This window comes from Bombus flavifrons, chromosome 13, assembly GCF_040668555.2.
Source record: "Bombus flavifrons isolate JBK064 chromosome 13, iyBomFlav1_principal, whole genome shotgun sequence".
In the NCBI taxonomy this organism is placed as follows: domain Eukaryota; kingdom Metazoa; phylum Arthropoda; class Insecta; order Hymenoptera; family Apidae; genus Bombus; species Bombus flavifrons.
The window spans coordinates 12,642,963-12,665,969 of NC_138454.1; the positions used below are offsets into that span (position 1 = coordinate 12,642,963).

The window sequence follows — 23,007 nt, forward strand, 5'->3', positions numbered from 1 at the left end:
GGGTTCAATAAAAATAATAATAACAATTATAATACCAATATTCTATATATTCTGTTCTATATTTTTTATATGTTCTAACATCTAAACGATACATTCATCGATAAAGAAACATCAGTAATCAGATAACCATGAACCAATCCGATCATTTGTCGATTACTGAAAATGTCGATTTGACGCTTATTGAAAATTTCTCCTGATATCAAAGAAATGAATTCAATACGAACTGGACTTTATATAAAACCAAAATACAATTCGTGGTTTTCAAAGTATCGAAAAATCGACGGATATTTCTACGTAAGCGTATGATAGCTAGGGGGACATGGAGGAGGTCATGCTCGACAGGGGTGATGGAACAAGTGTCTGTGTACAAGATGGCGGCGCCCGGGGCCTTAACTGTCGTGAAAATCGCCAGGAAGTAGCCTGTAAACGGAAGCCGCGCGGTGTCGCAGCGAGCCGCGGATCCCCGCTCCGAAGGATGTGATCCGAGGAAGAAGAAGAAGAAGGCCGAGCCTGGGCCAGAAGAGCCTTTTTCAACACTGCCACGAGGAAATCCGGATTATCCAACTTCCTCGGGCCAGTATCGTGATCGTCTTCGTGGCCACGCCGACGATGGAGTCCAGGGAACGCTACCAGGAGCTCTGCAGACTATGCGCATCCTACGACGCCGTCAAGATGGACATCTTCGGTCAAGAGGGCAAGAACAGACAGCTCGTTGACAAGATACAAGCTTGTCTGCCGTTTAAGGTTCGTCATCGTTCGCCTACCAGAGATTTCTTTACACGTCAACCTCCTTTCCCTTCGTGTCAGCTTCCTCAAATCATTTTCAAAATGTTCCCCATTTAACGAGGAACTTGCAATTCAATTTACAACATTTCGCTTATTTATGTCGGAAATTAATGCCTTTCTTATTTTATAGTTTCTTTAAATGTGTCTCGCAATTGTGTGAAGTCACAAGTGGTTTTGTACTGCTTTCTGTCTTTCATATTTCCGAAAAGTTTGATCAAGTTTGCGTGGCGTTTTATGATGTTTTTCTGTTAGTCATAGTTTTATTTCCCTCTGGATATTATTTATTGATTGTGTTTTAATTTATGTACACAGTTCAATTCCTACTTGTTTCGGAAAAATGATAAATTTTGAAAAATCAATGAATTTGGTGTTAATTTTAAATGATCCGTCAATTTTATTCTTATTTTATTATCGGGTTACTTTGTATTCGTTTTAATTGTTCTTGTTAGTACTTTTAGTTGGCTTTTACACCTTGTTCGTTGCGATGAAAAGTATTTATTACGTTATTTTCCTTGTTTGAAATATGCTCGATCTTATTGTTCATTGTATTATTTTACGATAAAGTTAGAATTCTTGCCCTTCCTCGTTTATCTCTTTTTTTTTTTTTCTTTTCTTTTTTCTTTCTTTCTTTCTTTCTAATCTAATTTGTTGTTTTTACTATGTAAAAACTTCTATGTAATTTTATATTTTATGTAAATATAATATAATAATAATAGCTCTTGCATTAAATAGTTTGATGTATATTTAAATGTTTGTAATTTTTATTTCCGTTTATTTAACATCTTTTTGATGGATTCTGAAGTGTATAAAATATTTTTTTATGTAAATTCGAAAGTACCATTTTTTTTCTTTTTTAAATTTTCAATTTATATATTTATATAACATTTTGAAATGTAACTATCATAATCCTTTTAAGTTCATTTCATTTTATATTTATTTCATGCCGTACCTTTCAATATTTATATTTTTACATGTATACAATTTTTCTGATAGTACGATTTACGTTCTTTTGATGTTATTGAAAATTTAATTATAATGTCAATGATAATATTATTATGATATATTAAAAATTACTGTTTTATTTGTTGTATCAAATACACATTTCAATCATTCTGAGCCTAGAAATATTATATAATTCCTAGGCATGTGTACGACATCATTGCCAAATTTTACTTGGAACATATTCATAGCGACGTTGGAATGAATGTTAACTGCAGTACTATACATCTTTGTTGATATCATTTATGTTACTGATATTACTTTATGCTAATCATACTTATTTTAATTGTTGCGTTGCATAGTCCGTCGAGTTCATTTATATATTGATTAAATAAGAATGAAAACATTAATATTTAAATATTTAATTTCAGATTGCAGAAAATGATCGACTACCAAAATGCCTCTGTTATCGGTGTATGTACAATTTGGAAAATTTCTATGATTTTAGAACAGCATGTGTTAATGCAGTGGCTCTCTTGGAAAGGTGTTTATCACCTTCAGAATCGGTAAAAATAAAAATTTGCTTGATCGTTTAAAAAATATTGTTGTCCTATTTTAATCTTAAATATTTAAAACATCCTTTCTGATTGTTCAGAATGGAGATGTTACAACCATCTTGACGTGCTGTAATGATTCAGAGTTTTTCGAAGGACAGAAAAGTATACCAGTGTTAATTCCAGAAGCTCCTATCGTAAATCCAAATGCTGCTTTAGGCACACCACCCAGATTGAATTCTGATGGAGAGGCTGATCATGAGATGGAAGAAATTGATAACAGTGGGACAGACGAAGGTGCTTTCTCCAATTTCAACATATGAAAAATATGTATTAAGAAATAATATTCTATTATTCTATTCTTGTTCTTCCTTTTATTTTAGCAACAGTCATGGACGACTCTGAAGATCGTCATTCAGAGGAGTATGAAATGGATATGGAGACAAATCCAAGTGATTTTTTGGAAATGACCTCGATAGTTGCAGAAGAACCTGAAGAATCAGGATTGAAACATCAGGATGTTTCCAGTAACTTATCAGAGGTATATTATATTTAAAATCAATTGAAGGTATAGCTTAGATGTGTCTAGTGAAATCTGATAATTTACATTATTACAGCATACATCTCAACAACACGAAGTTTATGTTTGTTCCTTGTGCAGCAAAGCATTTAGTTCAAAGGGTCATTTGTCCTTGCACGCACGCATTCACGTTGGTGCCGGTGACGTGATTGGTGAAAAAGTTCTTACGGATGATCATACATCGTATAAAAGGCCCTATCAGTGTGATCTCTGTCATAAATCATATTCCACTGCAAAACATCGTTGGGGTCATGTATCTACAACTCATAGGTACATCTTTTTCAACTCTCATGCTTTCATTTAACAGTTACACATATTTTTAAAATGGATACGTAATATCATAACGAAAAGATCTAAAACATCAACAAGAATAATTCTAGGAGGGAGTATCATGCCATTCTGAAGAGGCAAAGCAAAACATTAATTGTAAAATTAATATTAATATGTAAAGGGAATATTTAATAGATATCGATACATATTAATAATAATAGTAACAATGACGGTTTGCTAATATCTGTATCAGAGGCCATCCGGCAGTGACATGCGGTTATTGTTCCCGTATCTACTCAACCCGGACAAATTTGGAAGAACATATAAAATCACGTCATGCTGGACTTCCAGCACCTACGGAGGTTCCACTGAACAATGCCTATCGGCCAGAAAATAGATGTCAATGCAATGCTTGCGGGAAGATTTGCACGGATGCTATGGAATTGAATCTTCATGGTAGGATTTGTACCGAAGGGCAGAGATTAGATCTTTCAGGAAAAAACGAGATTATACGAGATAATAAAGTTGTGGATAGTTCAGAAGCTTCGAGTATTGGAAGTGATGACGATGGCAAAGATTATAGGTACTATTAGTTCTATTATCGGATTAAATATATTTCATATCTTTCTCTTTCCCTTTTTCCTTTTTTTTTTTTTTTATTTATAAAAGTGATTTAAAATTATTTAATTATTTAGAAGTGCGGAAGCTAAATTAGCGAAAAATCCTCAATTAACAATTTTAAAACAAGCCTTAACGAAAGGAGATAGTCTTAAGCGAGATTTCGAAGACAGATTTACTACAAATTGCAAACCAAAAAAATTACCGAGAACAGGTAACTTGAATACAAAATAAAGTTTTATTCGTACAATTATGAAACAAGAATTAATTTTTTCTTTCATTTAATAGAGCATACTGACTTTCAACGTACTAAGAAATGGTATTGTGAATCGTGTCCTCAATGTTTTACTTCAATTAATGATTTAAAAGAACACGAAGCAACTCACGATGCGGATAAACCATTTATTTGTATTTTGTGTAAAAAAGACTTTTTTCTTAAATCTTCTTTAAGCAGGCATATTCAAACGTTACATGGTGTTGATCCATGTCCTATGGTGGAAAGTGATAAATGTCTAAAGAAAATTGTTTCGCATAATTGGAATGAATCTATGGATCTCGATTCGTACGAGGGTAAAACCTCTTCTGAATTTCCATTGTCTCCAGATGTACGTTTTATAGAGTTTAACACAATCTTTTCTTTTTTCTTTTCTTTCCTTCTTTCTTTCTCTCCTTTTTTTTTCCTTCTTTTTTTCTTTTTTTTTCAGGAAAAAATTAGACTATTTAATCTTCATTCTGCATTTTTCTTTGTTTTTTTCTTTAATTTTAGACAAATGCAGAAAATGAAGACGACCATGAGAGTGGACAAGAAAATCTCATTGAAATTGAAACTGTGTTCGTTTGTGAAATTTGTACTCGTGATTTTAATGACCGTGCATCTCTTTGGCTTCATATTCGTGCTACTCACAAAGAATTTGCAGCATTTGCATGTGGTGTTTGTTTAAAAATTTGTGCAGACAACACACAACTTTTGAACCACGTAAATATGTACCACGGCGGCTCGAAATTACTACTTTCTGAACAGAGAAGGTACTTCATTTCAAATTATATAATTGCTGTTTGATAATAATGGCAAATTTGTAACTATTTTTATTGTTACTGTTAATAGGTACAGTTGCACTATTTGTGGTAGGCAACATGATTCCAGAAAAAAATTAATTGCTCATGTATCCATACATAATGTGGATCCAAATTATGATCCTGCTACTTTTGTTCAATTAAATAGTAATTATTACGGAGAGAACATTAACGGTAACGAAACTGCGGAACAAATGCTTGACTACGAAGAGGATAGCGATAAAGTGGACTGTTATATTTGTTATAAATCGTTTCCTAATGAAGATCATTTAATACGACATCAAAGAAATGCGCACAGAGTAAGAATATTTATAACAATGACCAAATTATTAAGCGGAGCAAGGAATTTTCTCACATTCTTTTATTAAGCAAATTTTTCAATTTCACAGTCGGAACAACTAGTGCCAGCAGGAGATCCTTTAAATCCTTCGAGTTTAAATGGTGGTGGTAATAGAGCTCAATATCATCTCTTTTTCGTTTGTGAACTTTGTGGGAGTTCACATCCTAGTAAATGGGAACGTTGGCTACATGTTAGTTCGTCTCATAGCAATGAATCAGCCATAAAATGTGATCGTGAAGATTGCGGTAAAATTTTTGCTACAAAATCTCTCAGAAACGAACATATTCAGCATCACGCAATCCAAGGTTCATCCCCAAATACTTGTGAAATTTGTGGTAAACTTTGGGGTAGTAGAGTTGATTATTGGAAGCATGTTATGGGTGTTCATTCGGATACTGTTCCATTAATTTGCGGTGTCTGTTTAAAAGTGTTTCCAAATGTTTTGCAACTGAGTACTCATGTAAGATCGAAACATTGGCCGTTAACGAATGGTGATTTTAGCTGTGACATTTGTGGTAGACCATATTCGAATAAATCCAAAATGTCCAGACATAGAAAAATTCATGGTTTTGAGGAAAGCTGTGAAAATGGGGCTGAAAATAGCGAGAATAAAGTAGAGGGGCGAATGAGGGAAACAGAATTGAGTTGCGAGCTTTGTGCAGATTTGAAGTTTACTAGTTTAGAAAAATTATGTAATCATAGACGAATCGTTCATGGACTTTTCCCTTGCGATCTCTGTAATAAATGCTATGGAAGAACTTCACATTTATGGAAACATGTAAACAGAGTTCACAAAGGTCATGAAGATGTAACTTGCCCTTATTGTATGAAAACTAGTGCTTCAAAAGATCATTTAGCAGCACACATTTCAAAAATTCATAGATACGAACCTGATTCTAGAAAGGATGGGAAAGATAATAGACAATTTAAAACCGAAGAAGTTAGTTTACATTATTGCGAAAAATGTAATAAAGGATTTCACAAGCGGTATCTATTGCGCAGACATATGAAAGGATGTCAGAATTACAGGAAAGACCCTGGAGCATTATTAACGAGATGCAGAGCTTGTGAAAGAATATTTAAAGATCGTGCCAGTTTACAAAAGCATATCGAGAATCATCATAGCACATACACGTGTCATCTTTGTAATGAAACAATTACCTCAAAATTAGGGATTATGACACATAACAGGGTGAAGCATATGGATCATCCAGATTTAACCTGCAATTTTGGATCTTGTAGGAAATTATTCAGAACTAAAGAAGATTTAGAAGCCCATAGAAAAGATCACAGGTATGTAACTTCAACAATAATTACTAGCATTTATATCTTTATCGAAGCACAAATATTTTATCCTATAAGTGATTAATTGTGATTAATTTCTATTTTTCTTCTTCTTTTTTTTTTTTTTTTTTTTTTTTTTTTCTATTAAAGATATCATACCACTCCTAACGTTTGTGATTTCTGCGGTGATACTGTTGAAAATAAACTGAAGTTAAAAATGCACGTTTTATCTCTTCATCGCAACGAAATTGGTGTATCTTGTGGAGTGTGTTTAATACCAATGAAAGATCCAAAAGAACTTAAAAGTCACGTAGAAGAAGTTCATTCCAGTGTTCTTTCAAGACCCAATACGTGTCAAGTTTGTGGGAAACAATATGCTTCAAAATGGAAAGCGTTTGACCATACTAAAAAATGCCATGGAAAAGTATTTAGGACTTGTAAACAATGTCTAGCCGTTTTCACTGAAGATTCTGCAATTAGAGATCATTATGAAACAATACATAATATTCCCAAAGATCAACTTGCAGCATTCGAACATAGATTAGATATTGGGTCGAAAAACGAAGATTTTGGAATAGAGGTAGGTTTGTAATAAGTAATTATAAAAGTTACTATAAATAATAGTAAAACTGTATTTTATATAGTTGAATATAAAATTATTGTTTCTGCGTTAGTCTCCTGATATAATAGTGAAAGAAGAGCCAGAGGATTTAGAATACGAAGTAGATATGTGCGATGAAGATTCTAGCGACTCAAAAAGGAGAAGGTCCTTAACGGATACCTACGATTGTGAAATGTGTCCAGAAATGTTTGTAAACAGCGATGCACTCTCAAAACATTATCGCAACATGCACAATACTGATCCAGAAAGAATGTTTAAAAGATTAAAACAGGATGAACAGAGAAGAATGCGTGGTAAACTGAATTTCTCTTGCAAGAATTGTAGGCGACAATTTTGCACTAAAACATTGTATTGGAACCATATTGCAACTTGCAGACGAAATATACGAAAAGGAGTAAGTAGCATTCTTGAATAAAAAATTAATGTATTTTGATTTCATATTAATCCAAATTCTTTTTGTAGGAGGAAAATTTATCTTTACGAAATGACATGTTAAGTAGCCAAGAAGAATTTTTGAAGAATAATAATCAAATTAAGAAAGAGGAACCTACATCAGATTTAAATATTCCTGATTTCAATCTCTTTGAAGATATAAATCTTCAACTCTCTGGTCAGAGACCTCTTCCGAATCTTATGCCACTCACTCAGAGGTAAATACTGTAAAATACAATATAATATCTGTTTTCTTTTATTCCTTGTTTCTTAATCTTAATTTATGAATTCACAATTTCAATCACAATTTCAGGGCGAAATCTTCAATGAAATGTTCAAGAAAGGATTCCAGGAAAGTATATGATGAATCAACAAATACAGAATGTGCCTGTGAAGTGTGTGGAAAACAATGGCCAGCAAAGAAACATTTATGGCAACATTTAATTCGTTTCCATCGAGCGGAAGCAGCAGTCACTTGTGGAGTATGTTTGAAACTTTGTAAAGATTATGATGATTTGGCAGAACATTTGAAAGCTGCACACGAAGCGATATTGTCAACCGAAGGAAATAATTTTACATGTAAAGTTTGCGGCAGGTATTGTATGCTTAGTTCTGTACTTGTACATAGTATTGTAATATACCATGATATATAATCGGGAATTTATGTTTGATAGGTATCACAATGCTCGTAGTAAATTGTTATTACACACAAGTATTCACATCGGCCATCCAGGTACTAGTACTTGGTGTCCAAAATGTCGAAAAAATATTACCGATGAAGCTGCACATTCGACTACGTGTAATACGAAGACGGAAGAGGGAGAACAAATGAAAAATAATGAAAAAACAGAGGTAACTAATTACAAAAATATAAAATAATATACTTACTATAATTAATGAAAGTATTTTTGTATATTAATGTTTTTACATAAACTCTTATCAAAAGGGAAGTCTAATAGCTGACGATGCGATAATTGAAGAAGTGGAAGAAGAAGGGGATTTTGAATATGAAGCAGAAGAAGAAGCAGATACAGAAGAATCAGAAAGTGGTAGTAGTACCGAAGCCGAAGAGGAACATGAATCAGAGGATGAATCTAGAGCAACTGAAGAAATTACTTATAATTCAGAGAGCGAGGATTCAGAAGAACTAGATAATTTAGAAATTGATGAAAAGAACATGGAGCATTATCCTTTAAAGCATCTTCCAGAATCCAAAAATACAGGTATTGAAAGAAACGATGATCAATATAAAATTAAATAATTTGGTTTATTATAATCAACAAAAAGAAAAAAAATATCAATCTTGTTAGCGTACATCTTTTAACAATTAATTGAATATATGAAAAGCTAAATATGTTATCGTTATTGCAGAAACAAAGAAACATGATGCAAATTTATCGGATGATGATGGACCTCCGGTTCTCAGTCCCATGATGCCTCTGCTTCCTGAGAATATGTCTGTAGAACAGCCGATAAGTCATAAACTAGGCCCTATAGTGCCTCTAACTGAGAAAGACATGTGCGATTTATCAGAGATTCGAAATCGATCCTCCCCGAAATCTATGAATCTATATGAAAAACATTTACCTAACAATGAATCTTTAGAGTTAGAATCTGAAACATTTGCAGATCGAAGCGACGAAGATTTTGAGGATACGAAGAACGAATCTGACGAAAACTCCACTGAAGAAAATGAGGAAGAGAATGAGGATAATGAGGAGATTGAGGAAAACGATGAAATAGAATTAAACGAAGATCTAGAAGAACCTGGTGATAACGAGGAAATTGAGAAAAATGGGGACAGTGAACAGATTGAAGATAACGAAGAGAATGAAGAAAACGGAGATATTGAAGAAATGGAAGAGAATGAAAGAAACGAAGGGATTGATGAGTCAGAAGAACACGAAGGAAATGAAGAAATTGAAGAGACAGACGAAGAAAATGAGGAGAGAGAGGAAAACATGCAGTTGGATGATCTGGAAGGTGCTGTTCTAATGGTGACTGATGGGAATCAAATATTGATTCAGCAAGGAATAATAGAAGACGAGAATGAGAATTCGAATCAAGAATATGTTTATTCTGCGCTTAGGTACAGTACAGAAGAGGACAGCGACGATGCAAGGAAATGAGTGCCAAATTGAGATTAAAATAGCTGGAAGAAATATACGGCGTGACAGAGTTGTTGAATGTTGTTTGAAGAATGAAGAATACGTGGAAATGAATTCAATGAAAATTAAATATGCTAAAATTGAATTGGACAAAATCTAAAATCTAGTTTTCAAGTAGTTAGCTCTAATTAATCTATATGAAATAGATTGTTCGTGAAGTGGAATGTTTTATTTCTGATGGTAAGTAGAAACGACGTGAAATATTAAATGTTTGACCTTTTTTTTTTTTTTTTTTTTTTCTCGAATTATTTGAAGTGCCACAAATTTCCTATGCTTAAATGTTAACGACTTCTACTATAATTAAAAATTAGTAGTTATTAATTGGTAATTAAAAATAAAATATTAGAAACTTAAGAAAATATTTTACAGGTGAATATTTTTATTGCATATGCATTATTAATATAAAAATTATGTATTCCATTGATAGGACTTTTCTTATTCTTTGGTTTTAGTTAATATTGTCGACGAAACATGTCCACGTATTCCTAAAAATTGTCAAAGATAATCGCAATTTGTATTACTTTATTCTGTATAAAAGATACAAATGAATTATTATGTGACGTGTACCTTGGAATTCATATTGATGACGCGACAATTTGTAAATATGTTAGATTAAGTGATACAATTAGCTTTCACAAACTGTATGATAAGGGACGGTTCTTTCATTGTGTCAAGAAAATGTAAAGAAAGGTAAAATTAAAACAAAAAGAGTGAGCTTAATCCCTTATGTAACGCTATGAATTTAAAGTTTACGCAATGAATATAAAGAATTTCAAGCGTATTGAAAGTGACTATATAAGCTAATACGATATAATAAATGAACAGTCCCTGATCTCCTAGACAACGTTTTCGTCGTTATTTAAGTTTCGAATTTACAGACGCAATAAATCGGAGACTCGACTTTGAATTAATATTAGGTAATTCGATCGGTATCGATATTTCGCACACAACACGTTCAAAATTTTTCCTTATTTAATAAATCTTCAAATAAAAAAAAAAAAAAAAATAGTACAAACGTAGCAATATACAGAGTATCTCAAACATATATAACATTATTCAAATTATAAAACGGTTTAAAATATATTAAATTCTAAGTATTTTTTTATTGAATGTTCGATTTTTGAATAACTCGAAGAACATTGCTTGAACCTGAATGTTCGTTTCGAATATATACTACCGTATTTGTTATACTGTTGCACACGTCTATGTTAATATTATATTACTATTATTATTACCCTCATTCTTATTATTATATTAATACTATTATCATTTCGGTATTATATTAATATCGATTCGATTGAATTCTACCTTGAATCTGCAAACAAAATTTCGAAAATTGATGGGTTAAGGAATCGAAACAACTTAGTGTACATAGTAGGTATGTAAACGATTTCGTGTACAGTTACGTTATACAATACGAAAGAAAACATATTGATATGTGTGTATGAGCAAAGTATGATTATTATGTGATAGAATGGAAAGGCCAGCTTCATTACTCTTTTTACCATCGTATGTGTTAAAATACCGAAGGAGGAACTGGTAATCAATCACTTCTATTTTCCAACAAAGCTGTACAATAGTATATATCAACGAAAGAAAAACCTCGATAATAATCATCGAGTAAACATTTTTCTAAATGTACTAAACATCTTACTGCACTTATCCGATACATATTCGTTCAGTTTCTCTAGAAAGACGCCGTTCCGTTACATCTTAGCAGCCTTAGAGTTCGCATGTAGTTTAGGATAGTGAATGACATTAATTTCGTTTGAATTATTCATTACTCCAGTGTCATCGATAACATCCATTAAAATGGTAGCAAAGTAAAAACGCTGTTTCCCATTCTCTATCGGATAGTTCTCGGTGATACATTCCTCAATTCATGTTTAATATTCTTTCTTTTCTTCTTTTTCTATGTTCTTGTTTCGTTTGTTATTTATTCGGGGCATTCGCTTCCTTTCCAGCGTGTTAGTGCATAAGAAATGAGAATGGCGATTCGCATTTAACGTTTGTAACGATTATAATAAAAATTACTAAGTTGATTAATTTCCCATTTTTATTTCAATCCCGAAAAAGACATAAAAAGAATAGTCTGAATTACTAATCTTTTATTATATGAAGTATCTTTTCAAATATAAAAGTATGTGCATAACTTAAAATTGTATCGTTCCTTGAAATTATAGTTCAGCAAACGTTATGCGTTGTAGCAGATAGATAGATACAGTTCTGGTGCACGATATTGATCGAAACAAAATTCAGAAATATTGAAAAGAGTTTGATGACTCGAATATTATATATATATATATATATATATATATATATATATATATATATATATTCTGATGAGTAATACGATGAGTAATATCTAATGAGTATATAGAGAATGAATATATATGAGAATAATATCTAACACGTATTTCATCTTATTTTTCCAATGTTGAACAACATTCATTTTTTCTACTTTTACATCGATGTAACTGTAATACAACGTACAGTGACGCAACTATCGCCAATAAATAAAATAAGAATTAAATAAAGTATTCTTTTACAAAGAAAAAGATTATCGTAAATCATGTGTAGAATAAAGGTACGTGCCGCCCCCTCTTATTAGCATTGAAAAAATCTTTTACAAGATAAGATAAGAAGACGTATAAACACCTATGTAAAAAAGAATAATCAACGTCCGTTATAATTTTTATAAATATTTTAATAAAAAAACAATTTTTTTCTGATTTAGATTTCCGATTATGAATTATATTAACAAATTAATTATTTCATAGTTTGCTGGAACTGAAAAAAAGAAAAATTGATTCGGAAATCGGTTGCACATAAATTTTTACGTAAAATTACCTATAGTAAATCTACTGGCTTTTCTTATCAGCATATTCATAAAATATACATTAATTCACAAATATCAATTGCTATTCTATTTTACAATTCAAAAAAGATTGGCTAAATCAATGCAAAATTATATTTACGTTTATAATTAAGTTTTTATAATTAGTCGATACTTCTTGTATTAAGAAGAACGCCTTGTAAGTAATGCATTTTTTTCGCAATAATTTTTTTAATTAACTTTCTTCAAAAAAGCAAAGATTTTACTATAAATTTGTTTTAAAACTCTTTTTTATATTTAGATTTGATTTTATATTACATTTAGTTTGATTATATTTATATTTATATTTATATTTATATTTATATTTATATTTATATTTATATTTATATTTAGATTTAGATTTAGATTTAGATTTAGATTTAGATTTAGATTTAGATTTAGATTTAGATTTATCCTTATTTGAAGTAGTCAAGCTGTTGTACTTGGAACAGAAAGCACGATGAGAAACGGTATCGATTGAAATTGTGTAAAAAGATATTAATTAATTTGTTAAACGAGAAATTGTATAATGTGCAAAATATTTGAAATATGCAGAAACAGCCTGTAAATCGCACTGTTGATGTTGGATGAAGCAAAGAGTGTTCTTTCGAAGGCCTTCGGAGCGTGGCTCGGAGCAAAAGAAGGAGGAGGGTTTCAAGAAATCGGACGATTGCTTTATTAAGACGTCAGAAGGTACAGGATAGGCCGGGCCTGCGGTCGTTATTGTCTCGACCGGGTTCTCGCTTGGGACAATTGCTTCGAGAAGATCAAAAAGACCATCGAGAGAAACTGACAGCAAGAAGGAAAGGGAGAAAAAAGACCGAGAGAGGGAGAGGCAAACAGAGGCAGAAAACGAGAGAGACGGATAGAGAACAAAAACCGTCATGCCGAACCTTCGTGCGCTGCTCTCAAAGTTGAAAATGCTGTTCAGAGTTTGTTCTTCCTAGACATTGTAATGTATTCCACCTTAATTACATATCCACATTAATCATGAATATAGCATGTGTTTAGTAGGTCTCGATCTGTTACTTGTTATGCTTGTTCAGTCGACAAGTTGTTCCTACGTCATTAATAGACTACGGTCTATTATATCGATTTACATTTTTATCAACATAACCAACGAAACTGAACTTACATAGAGATCTATTTTACACATTAAATATTGTAAAAAAGATATACTTCACTTTGAGTATTTTTTATATTTTTTAGGATAATGGAGTCGTAAAAAACAAAAGTTTGAAAGAAGAAAGTCTGAACGTAATACTTTCCTAAACATTTTTTTAACGAATATCTCATACATCCTTATGTTAAGTTTGCGAGAAAGAAAGTATGGTTTGGAAATGATGGTTTCTTTAATTTCACGTCAAGTATCAAATTTTGTAAATTTTTTAGGTACTTGTGCCCCGAATGGCTCCCGTTTATTATATAGCAAATTAAAGTGCCTAGATTGTCAATTAGATCCTTGCAATACTCGTTCAATGTTGTTACCAAAGCATTTACATAGGACGAAATAACTAACATTTGCTTGTTCAGATAAATTTATATCATCCTGTTACATGAGCTATCGTTCTCATATCTCCGTTTTATATCAGACGATCTATTTCCTCTATTCTAGCATAAATCGTCCGTGTCGCATCAGAATTTCCTGATCTACATCTCCCATCGTATGCCCTGAATTACAGGAAGTTGATTTCGATGGCTACCTTACTTTGATCAGACTGAAATTTCAATCCTCGTCGTAATTCACGTCGGAGCACGTTGTTATGAATTTCTTCTGATCCGCTTGTATCGAGTGCCATAAAAAAAAAAAAAAAGAGAACGAGCAAACAAATTGATGAACAGATTGAGAACCGAGTAGGATTTTTTACCTCGTTCGGCAAAACTTACGAGGGCATTGACAGAGAACATCGATCCCGAGTAAACGAAAACGGAATCGTTTAATTATGATATCCTAAGTAAACTGAGACACGCGCGCTTCTTGCTGACTCGTTAATCCAAGAACAAATATCATCTCGTTTAATCTCCTCGTCCATTTAACACTTTACACTTTAATTAAAATGATAACACACGAAACAGTCCCTCGTACAAAGAAACAAAGAAACCTACAAAATATGTGCATGAATAACAATTTGTTTATTCTTATCCAGTAATAAAATCACGTGAAAAAATAAGGGCAAGAAATACAATTTTCATAATTTCATATATAATTTAATAACGCGTAATAGGCAGAATGTCGTCGTGTCGTGTTCCGCGATTTCGTTTCCTCCTGGGCTCCTTCCCTCTCTACAGAATCGATTAACCGGTACAATTTGTACTCAAACGGCTAATCTCCTTCGCTGTCCACAGCTCTTCGTTTAAAGGAGTGAAATTGAGTTGAGAGTCACAGCAGCCCGGTGAACGCTCGTGGTAGGGAATAGAAGTAGTAAGGGGCCTGAAAGGAAGCCCGATGGAAGGTCGGCACTGGAAGAAGAAATGTAAGAAAGAACGGAACGCATCTAAATGCCGGACTGTTCAACGTCGTTCTGTGAAGGGTACCGGCGAGGACGGGGGTGAAGAGAGCACAGTGTTGGAACCAGGCTGGTGTCTCAATCAGCCAAGCAGGTTGGGGCATCTTGGACCCCTGTGGGTGGAGGATAGAGCTAGCAATGGCTGTGAACTATCCTCGAAATGAAAACAAAACTCCTGAAATTATAAACTCTCGTCAAATATCAAGATTATATTTGATAAATAGCATACAGTCATTATGAAGGTATAATAAACTATCGGATATATAATAATATTTTTCCTTCTATTTCCAGAAAAATGATAACTTTTCATAATTTCGTAGAATTTCTTAGAATTTTCTAATTTAGAAACCCGTTGACTTTTTGTTATTTTACTAAACAGTCTAGAAAATTTCATCTCTTATTTCAGCATGAATCGCATAGTTTAGAAATTTGTGGTAAGAAATTCCTCGACATGAGATTTATTTATGACGGTGTTCAAACTTTTGGTTTTAATCAGGGCTTAAATCTATCGGTAATCCTTTCGGTCCCGGGCCAGTGACCAATGGTGGGGGGAAAAGAGCGACGCGCGCAGCTTCTCGGCGCAGCGGGGCAGGCCGTCACAACTCAATCTAGTGTCTCGGTGACCGTGCGTTTGTGAGTTTCTATTTTCTTCTCTTTCCGTATAGTGCGTTATAATTCTTGACACGGAATCGCAGTTTTCATTGGTGGATTAGATTGTATCTGGGATCCTATATTTTCATCTCTCTAGGCTACTAAAACAATGTGATTGTTTGTAAGGTTTGTACCTTAATATCTGTTTGTATTATCTTAGTAAACAATATTATTTCCTACGTATCGAATGTGTTTATAAAGACATTTCTCAGTAATTCTTGATGTAGATATATATTGATGCTTGTTTGTTTATTCAACTTCTAAAAGCGAATACACGATAGATTAATTAAACTTTCATTTTATGTATTTGATAAAATTCTTTGAAGTTTTTAGTATTTAATAAAGTTGTCGATGCTGGAAATACTAAAAAAGCATTTTTATTTTAATGACAGATATCAAATATAAACAAGATTAATGTTAAAATTGATTATTGTCAGTAAGATATGAAATTTATATTGTAATGTTGATTGTTTCCATACGTTGCATTTTAATACAGTTCGTAATAGACGACAATATTTTAATTCTTCAAAAATACAAAACACAACTGTCTCAAAGTAAATCCATTAAATTGGTAAGAAAGTATCATTATAATTTGCATCTTTATAGAGATGTCAAGTAACTAAATTCATATCATATTCATATTTAATATTTACTTAGTATCATATTTTAACAGTTGTGAATAATATAATATGGAGTAATACATAATTTAAATGCAAAATAAATAAAAGTATATCTATAAATTAATAAAGAAATATTTTTCAACAAACAACATAGCTAAGAATTTATAATGAAATAAAGTTTTTCATTGAATATTCTGTATTAATATTTTACTACATGATATAACAATCGTCACTACATATGCAATAATATATTTATTAGCCAAAACATTGACAAAAATAAATTTGAGAAAATCACAACAATCTGCATTCTTAATATAATTAGTTATAGAAAACAAATAAAAGTATATTTATAGTTTACGATTGTCATGTTAATGTGATTTTATAATTTAATTTTTGTTCTCTACTAAACTATCCGCGCCGATTAAAACATCGATATAGATTGATAATTTTGCACAAGTATGTAACAATGTATACATTTCGCTTCTGAATGCACTTATGATTACTGATAAAAGAAAAGAAAAAAGAAGGTATGCGTCTTTATTAAGATAATACAATATGATATAATATAATATAATAATTAATATACATAATGTGTTATAATATGCTAATACATATAATTAATTTATATAATATATGTATTTATTAAACAAAACATTGTATTTCTATTTACTTAGAGTAAATTATATATCTAAAATACGGCTTTCGTTATAGCAGCAAACGTTGAACTTGATTTTAAAGAATAGGAAATTTGTAAAAAGAACTCGGTAATATATAATTACTGACCAAATCTTTTTTTTTCTTTTACTTTTTTTTTTTTTTATAAAAACGATCAATTATCATTTAACACTAAAATATTATATTTGCACCAAAGAAAACAAAGTGGAAGGTGTATGAAAATATACATAATACAAAGGAAGAGATAAGTTTATATTCTCTATAAAGAGTCAAAGAAAATTCTTCGAAATACGCTACTGTAGATCTATCAGATCTCTCTAAAGAAAACAATTGATTATTTTGATCATTTTAACAATCCTAATAATGCCAGTCAATGAATAAGTGACAGTCAAACAGTGTTCTATCTCGTATGAATAGTTGCGTCTCGTGACCTGTGTTTGTTTAAGCATTATTTCTTAGCGTGGAACAAATCTCTTCTGAATATCACCACGATCACCATCGACTTAACGGCTTAATCGAATGAGATCACCAGAATCATAAGCATTGATTGGATATTCCCAAGAGCAACGATTAAATTACCATGTACCCTAATTGTAACTGTTTCAACATCTCTTTCTCTTGGTGCGTGTTTCATTCGAAACGAGATTTAAACTTGAGTGTAAAGTAAAGTTGATGATCACTGAAGGTCTATAGGGCTGGCCATCTGTCCCTCGTTGCCACGTCTGCAACGTCTTGGTGGTCCATTTTGGGGCTGGTGCGCAACAGCATCGGCACTAGCGCTGGCAATGAAGCGCTCACAGGTAGAATCTACCCCCTCTCTTTCTCTCACTATGTATGCGTGCTGCCGCACGTGCTCTCTTTCATCCCCTTCTCTTTGCTGTACTCTGCTTTTTTACTGGTATCAGTTGAGAATAGTAAAGAGAGAGAGAGAGAGAGAGAGAGAGAGAGAGGGAGAGGGAGGGAGAGAGAGTAGTAAAGTTGGAGAACATTCAACTGCGTTGTTCTGGTAGAACTTCTAACAGTGGTCCTTTCTGTCTTCTCTACCGATTGATTGGATACATTGAAAATTAAAACACGTAGATTTCTGTACAATGTGTCCCAGCGATTGTGATGTAATCGGCGATAGAGTGATTCTACGTGAAGAAATATGAGACTTCGTTTTCGAGAAAATTTAATTTGAAAATTTGTCAAGTATACTTGGCTAATTACAGACTAGGTATGAGTAAACAATCGACAGGATGTTATTCTACCACTTTCACGATTGCTTGTACAAGACGAGAGTATTATTTTCCAACACAATCGCAATTAGTAACTTTACCAAAGTTCTAAAGTAAAAAGACGACGCGAGTTTCTGCGATTGAAGGAAGAACAAAACTTTGGAACGTTTTTCTTTTTTTAAGTCACACTTCGTATTATTTGCTGGTACTAATTCAAGTAAATATAAAAAATTCCTCTTTTAGAATCATTAGCAATTGATTCACTGCAATCTAGCTGGCCATATTATAGCTATGAAAAAGCATTATATTATGCCAGGGATCAGTAATACGTTAGTACGATTAGAAATTTTGAGAGATAAGAATACTAACTTTCATCTACATAAATGATAGATATTTTAATACATAATTACAGCGATATTTGCTGCAGAAAAGGCGAATAAAATGAAAATAATATCGATTTTCAAATATTTTATATGCAATGAGAATAAAATTACCGAATCTCTTAGAAGGCATAGAATTTTTAGATTTCTTGATTCTTTTAGATTATTAAGACGTCAGACGTCTTGATGTTTTCAAATTATAGATATAAGAAAACATAAAAAAAAATTTAATACAAATAGGAAAAACTTCTAATATTTAAAGGGTTGAAATTTCGGATATCATCTCGTAGTGGCATTTATGATTCCTTAAGTTGAGTAGCAAAAGCTTTTATTAAGCTCCTATTAACTCGAATGACAAACAGAGATCCGACTTATTTTAAGAACACCATGGAATATCTCTTCCTGTTATGCATCCGTTACAAGAATCTGCGAATATATACTTGGCACCGAGCACAATCCTGAAAATGCAAGTTACGCCGCACTATAAGTGCTATAATGCTATAATGCTTATAAGTGCTACAAATCTATAATGATAATAAACACGTAGACAAGATAAAATTATTATTCACTTCGTTTCTTCGTTTCTTTAAAGCAATCTATAATATTAAAAAAATATGAACAGACTATTTTAGTTAATCTACAATTATAACACTAATTGATAACAAATTAATAAATATAAACAATAACGTTTGAGTCGAACTTTTATAATACATATAAGTGTTCTTTGTGCATTTTATCACTGTTGTATCATAGGGGAAGATAGGGCAAGATGGAAAATTGTTGTTTACAAGAAACTGTGCATATGTATTACCGTGCACACAAAATGAAAACAAAGAGGTCATCAGCAGGAGTAAATATCAGTATGAAAATTTCGTCGTGAAAGATTACACGTGTCATAAATTACAACGCAATTTATTCCAATTTTTCTAATTTTGTCATAAGCATACATAAACCTTGCAGTAGCGTTTTGTGCAGTTGTGCATATTTTTTGTTGATCTGAAAATGGCAAATTCATATACTTTATAAGTTATTCTTTCACAAACGTAGAATTTTTTTATATAAAATAGTTTGTTATTTTATAAAGAGACACGTAAAGTATTAGCATGTTATGGAGCAAGTGAGTGAGTGAATTTTGTCAACAATGTCTGACCAAGAGACGTTATGCCATGGTCATCCCAGAGATAACGTCGACTAAAAAGGAAAGAGAAGCGATCAACATGGAAAACAGAAATTTTAACTTCTTCGCCATATAGACGAGAACTATTTCAGTCTAAGAAAGCATCTACAAAAAAAAAAAAAGAAAAAAAAGAAAAAAAAGAAAGAAAAAAAAATGAAACGAAACCTAGCAAGCGAGGAGGAAAAAATATCAGAAAGTTCGAGAATAGCTCCAAATGAACCAGAAGTATAAGAAAATAGAAGTTTTCTACCTTCAGTTATTCTAAAGCATATTTAATCAATTATATTTCAACTATAATTAATAGAATATCATTAGATAAAATACAATTGATAAAAAAAAAAATGATTATAGATTTTTTAATTTTTATAATATCACACTTTGTATGAATTTAACAGTGAATATACATCGGATGTAAAAGTACTTCAATAAATGTTATATGAAAAACATATTCGGTTTTCTTTGCATTTCTTCTTAGCTACATACATACATACCGTCTTACCCTCCTTCCCCTACACGATCAAATAAAAAAATAAAAGAAAGTAATATGTATATGCTAAGGCAGCATGTAGAGCGTTCGTTTGAAACGTCCGATAATCGTACATATACGCTATTAAGTTACCGAGAAAACAGAACGGTACAAAGTGGCCGATGAAAATATTAGCCGCATATATACATACATAGATATCATAAAGCGGAATTAAATTATATTAATTGCGAACTTTCTGTAGCTACGTTTTATTGTTATTTATACATTCATATGGAAGTGTTACAGATTCTTTATATCCTTGAAATTAAACCTGTATAAATTTACAACTGTTTTAGAAAGATGTCACGTTGGTTCGATCAATCGAGCATACTCCTGATGAGTGTGATATTGTTTAATACAGTAATGTGGAATACAGCGAAAAGTTCGATAATGAAGTGTGAGGAAGCAAAATTAAAATGCGCCTTCAGAACAGGCTGTGGCGCAGCTCTGCAACATTATCTTACCGGTTGTGCACCCGTTCTCCAAGGGAACGATTGTTCCGAAACCTGCCAACATGCCCTTATTGCTCTCACAAGCACCGATGAGGGCAAAGAACTTATGACAGTACTTATTATATATATTATCTCTGATTTATTTTGATAAAAAATAAATATTGTTTATTCCGATTAATATCAATGTAAATATTCAACGATACAACACTAACAACGAATATTTTAAGCTAATATTTTATTCTACGCAAATCTTTTATAAGCATAACAATTTGTAATACAAATTCAAAAACATATACAAATATTTATAAACAATATACATGTACGTTTATAAACGATATATTGGGTTACTTTTTTCTTTCTTTGTTTTTTGTTTTTTTTGCTTCTTAATAATAAAGATTAAGCCATTTCAAGATACGGAATTTAATTCAAATTAATAAATTTATTCCTTGTATTAATTTTAATTTCTTGATCTTGAAGTTGTATCATTACGTCTATTTAAATTTTATTTGTATGTACTTTGCTTATATGGAGGATACAATTTTTTAATGAATATTCATATCTTGTTTTTGTTACTTAGTGTGAATGTGAGGATGAATTATGTTCTGAGTCGAAACAAAGAGTAGAAATATGTAGATCGTCTGTAACAATGGCAATGAATAGGACAAGGGTGTCCTGCAGAATAGCAACTTGGATTTGTAATGCAGACGCTCTTTGCCAAACTGCGCTTACATATTACAATAAATATTGCAAGAGTATGTTTCAAGGACGAAAATGTACTAGACGGTAAATATGTTTTTTAATACGAAAATAAATAAAATCTAAAAAATATGTGATACGAAGTTACAAAATAATTTATGTAATACACAAATGACTTCTTAAGGCAAATATTTTAGATGTAGAAATTCGATAAATATCTTAACAAGACAAGAAAAGGCTGCAAAATTGAATACATGTCAGTGTGATGGTTTTGAAGAATACGATTGTAAAGGAATTCATAGAAATATGAATCTTTTATGTTTTGGAAAAATACATCATGGTTACCGTGATGTTAATGTCGAGGATGATAGGGAAAGTGAATTTCTAACACCAAACATGAGTCTTAGAGGAAACGGTGTTCAAATATTAATGGACAGAGAATTATTTTTACTTTCTTTATTGATTTATCACATACTTAAAGCGAGACAAGGCAAGATTACTCGTTATATTATACCTTCTCACTTTGAAATATATACCACTGCACATGAAATAAATTTTGATTATTTTGCAAATAACATAAGCATCTAAATTTATAGACTGTGATACTTTGAAAAATTTGGTTTAAATATTTCATTTTAATTTATCGAAAATTCTATTTTTTCAGACTGATGATTAGAAAGAATCCAGAAAGATCTCCAAAAAGCAACAGTATTCCATGAAACCAATGACCAAAGATCTTTATCAACATTCATAATCAATATTTCAACAATTTGATACTGGTATTAGTGGATTACTTTTTCAATATGATAAATAATTTAACAGCATGGCCAACGAATGCATAACTTACGAAATATTTTCATGGGTTTATTATCAAATTTGCGCAAATGGAAAAAACGGAGAGGAAGAAGCCTTGTACAGTAAAAATATTGTATAGTGATTGTATTATAGTATCTATAATTGAATAATTCGTTGCAAGTATTTAGTTATAAATCAGTTTTATTTATGAAGATATAATTATGTAAATATCTACATACCGAAATACGAACATTGTTTTTCCCTCTCTCTTTTTTTATCAGATTTATATTCTCGAAAATTCTTCTCTTCTAGAAAAATATTTCCTTAAAATTACCTCCAACGCAAATATATTACATTTATTTCGGAAAAAATATAATTATTAACATTTACTCTACTAAGAAAATACGAAGATAATAAAACAATTCTATCGTAAAATTGTTTTCCAAAAAAAGGACCCAAGTGAAATTAATGTAAAGAGAATAATGTTCTTTAAGAACAAAAAATTTTCGGGATACCTACGGTATATTGTTATATTTATGCGAGTTTGAGCGTGTGTAAATGTTTTTATACTATTTTTAGATATTTGTTTTTATATCTAATTATAATTAACTCAGACCTTTAATAATGATGATTTGTTAAAACATCGTTAATAAAAGCATAATTGAAGTTCGAAGTTTCTACAGTTTGTATTCTAATTACATGAAAAGTTACCAAGTAAATAAATAAGAAAACCAAGGTTATACAAAATGATGTACTACAAACAATTTAC

The 23,007-nt window shown here is 31.5% G+C and overlaps 2 protein-coding genes across 5 annotated transcripts; both read left to right on the plus strand.

Moving 5' to 3' along the window:
* The first annotated feature begins 172 nt into the window (after positions 1 to 172).
* Positions 173 to 10,698, plus strand: LOC138185879 (zinc finger protein Xfin). Of its 2 annotated transcripts, XM_069125199.1 has the most exons (18): positions 173 to 744; positions 2,157 to 2,291; positions 2,381 to 2,576; positions 2,663 to 2,820; positions 2,897 to 3,129; positions 3,383 to 3,712; positions 3,825 to 3,961; positions 4,036 to 4,352; positions 4,514 to 4,773; positions 4,853 to 5,120; positions 5,211 to 6,454; positions 6,596 to 7,025; positions 7,120 to 7,461; positions 7,530 to 7,717; positions 7,813 to 8,094; positions 8,174 to 8,351; positions 8,446 to 8,722; positions 8,871 to 10,698. In XM_069125199.1, the coding sequence occupies exons 1-18, from the start codon at positions 610 to 612 to the stop codon at positions 9,626 to 9,628; spliced, it is 5,868 nt and encodes a 1,955-aa protein (XP_068981300.1). In that variant the 5' UTR covers positions 173 to 609; the 3' UTR covers positions 9,629 to 10,698. The 2 variants fall into 2 exon arrangements, with proteins under 2 accessions (XP_068981300.1, XP_068981301.1); XM_069125200.1 differs by lacking the exons at positions 173 to 744; positions 2,157 to 2,291; positions 2,381 to 2,576 and having other exon boundaries at positions 2,667 to 2,820; positions 2,941 to 3,129.
* A 4,895-nt stretch (positions 10,699 to 15,593) lies between these two features.
* LOC138185877 (growth arrest-specific protein 1) lies at positions 15,594 to 22,484 on the plus strand. 3 transcript variants are annotated; one of them, XM_069125195.1, is made up of 5 exons: positions 15,594 to 15,826; positions 20,596 to 20,859; positions 21,325 to 21,530; positions 21,641 to 21,933; positions 22,108 to 22,484. In XM_069125195.1, the coding sequence occupies exons 2-5, from the start codon at positions 20,596 to 20,598 to the stop codon at positions 22,110 to 22,112; spliced, it is 768 nt and encodes a 255-aa protein (XP_068981296.1). In that variant the 5' UTR covers positions 15,594 to 15,826; the 3' UTR covers positions 22,113 to 22,484. The 3 variants fall into 3 exon arrangements, with proteins under 3 accessions (XP_068981296.1, XP_068981294.1, XP_068981295.1); XM_069125193.1 differs by having other exon boundaries at positions 15,607 to 15,826; positions 20,592 to 20,859; XM_069125194.1 differs by lacking the exon at positions 15,594 to 15,826 and adding an exon at positions 17,964 to 18,211 and having other exon boundaries at positions 20,592 to 20,859.
* Positions 22,485 to 23,007: the final 523 nt, after the last annotated feature.

Coding starts and splice junctions, on each gene's coding strand:
- LOC138185879 (XM_069125199.1), top strand. CDS start 610: ATGGAGTCCAGGGAACGCTACCAGGAGCTCTGCAGACTATGCGCATCC. Junction 6,455..6,595: donor GCCCATAGAAAAGATCACAG/GTATGTAACTTC, acceptor TTTCTATTAAAG/ATATCATACCACTCCTAACG. Junction 8,095..8,173: donor ACATGTAAAGTTTGCGGCAG/GTATTGTATGCT, acceptor TATGTTTGATAG/GTATCACAATGCTCGTAGTA.
- LOC138185877 (XM_069125195.1), top strand. CDS start 20,596: ATGTCACGTTGGTTCGATCAATCGAGCATACTCCTGATGAGTGTGATA. Junction 20,860..21,324: donor AGGGCAAAGAACTTATGACA/GTACTTATTATA, acceptor TTTGTTACTTAG/TGTGAATGTGAGGATGAATT. Junction 21,531..21,640: donor GGACGAAAATGTACTAGACG/GTAAATATGTTT, acceptor CAAATATTTTAG/ATGTAGAAATTCGATAAATA.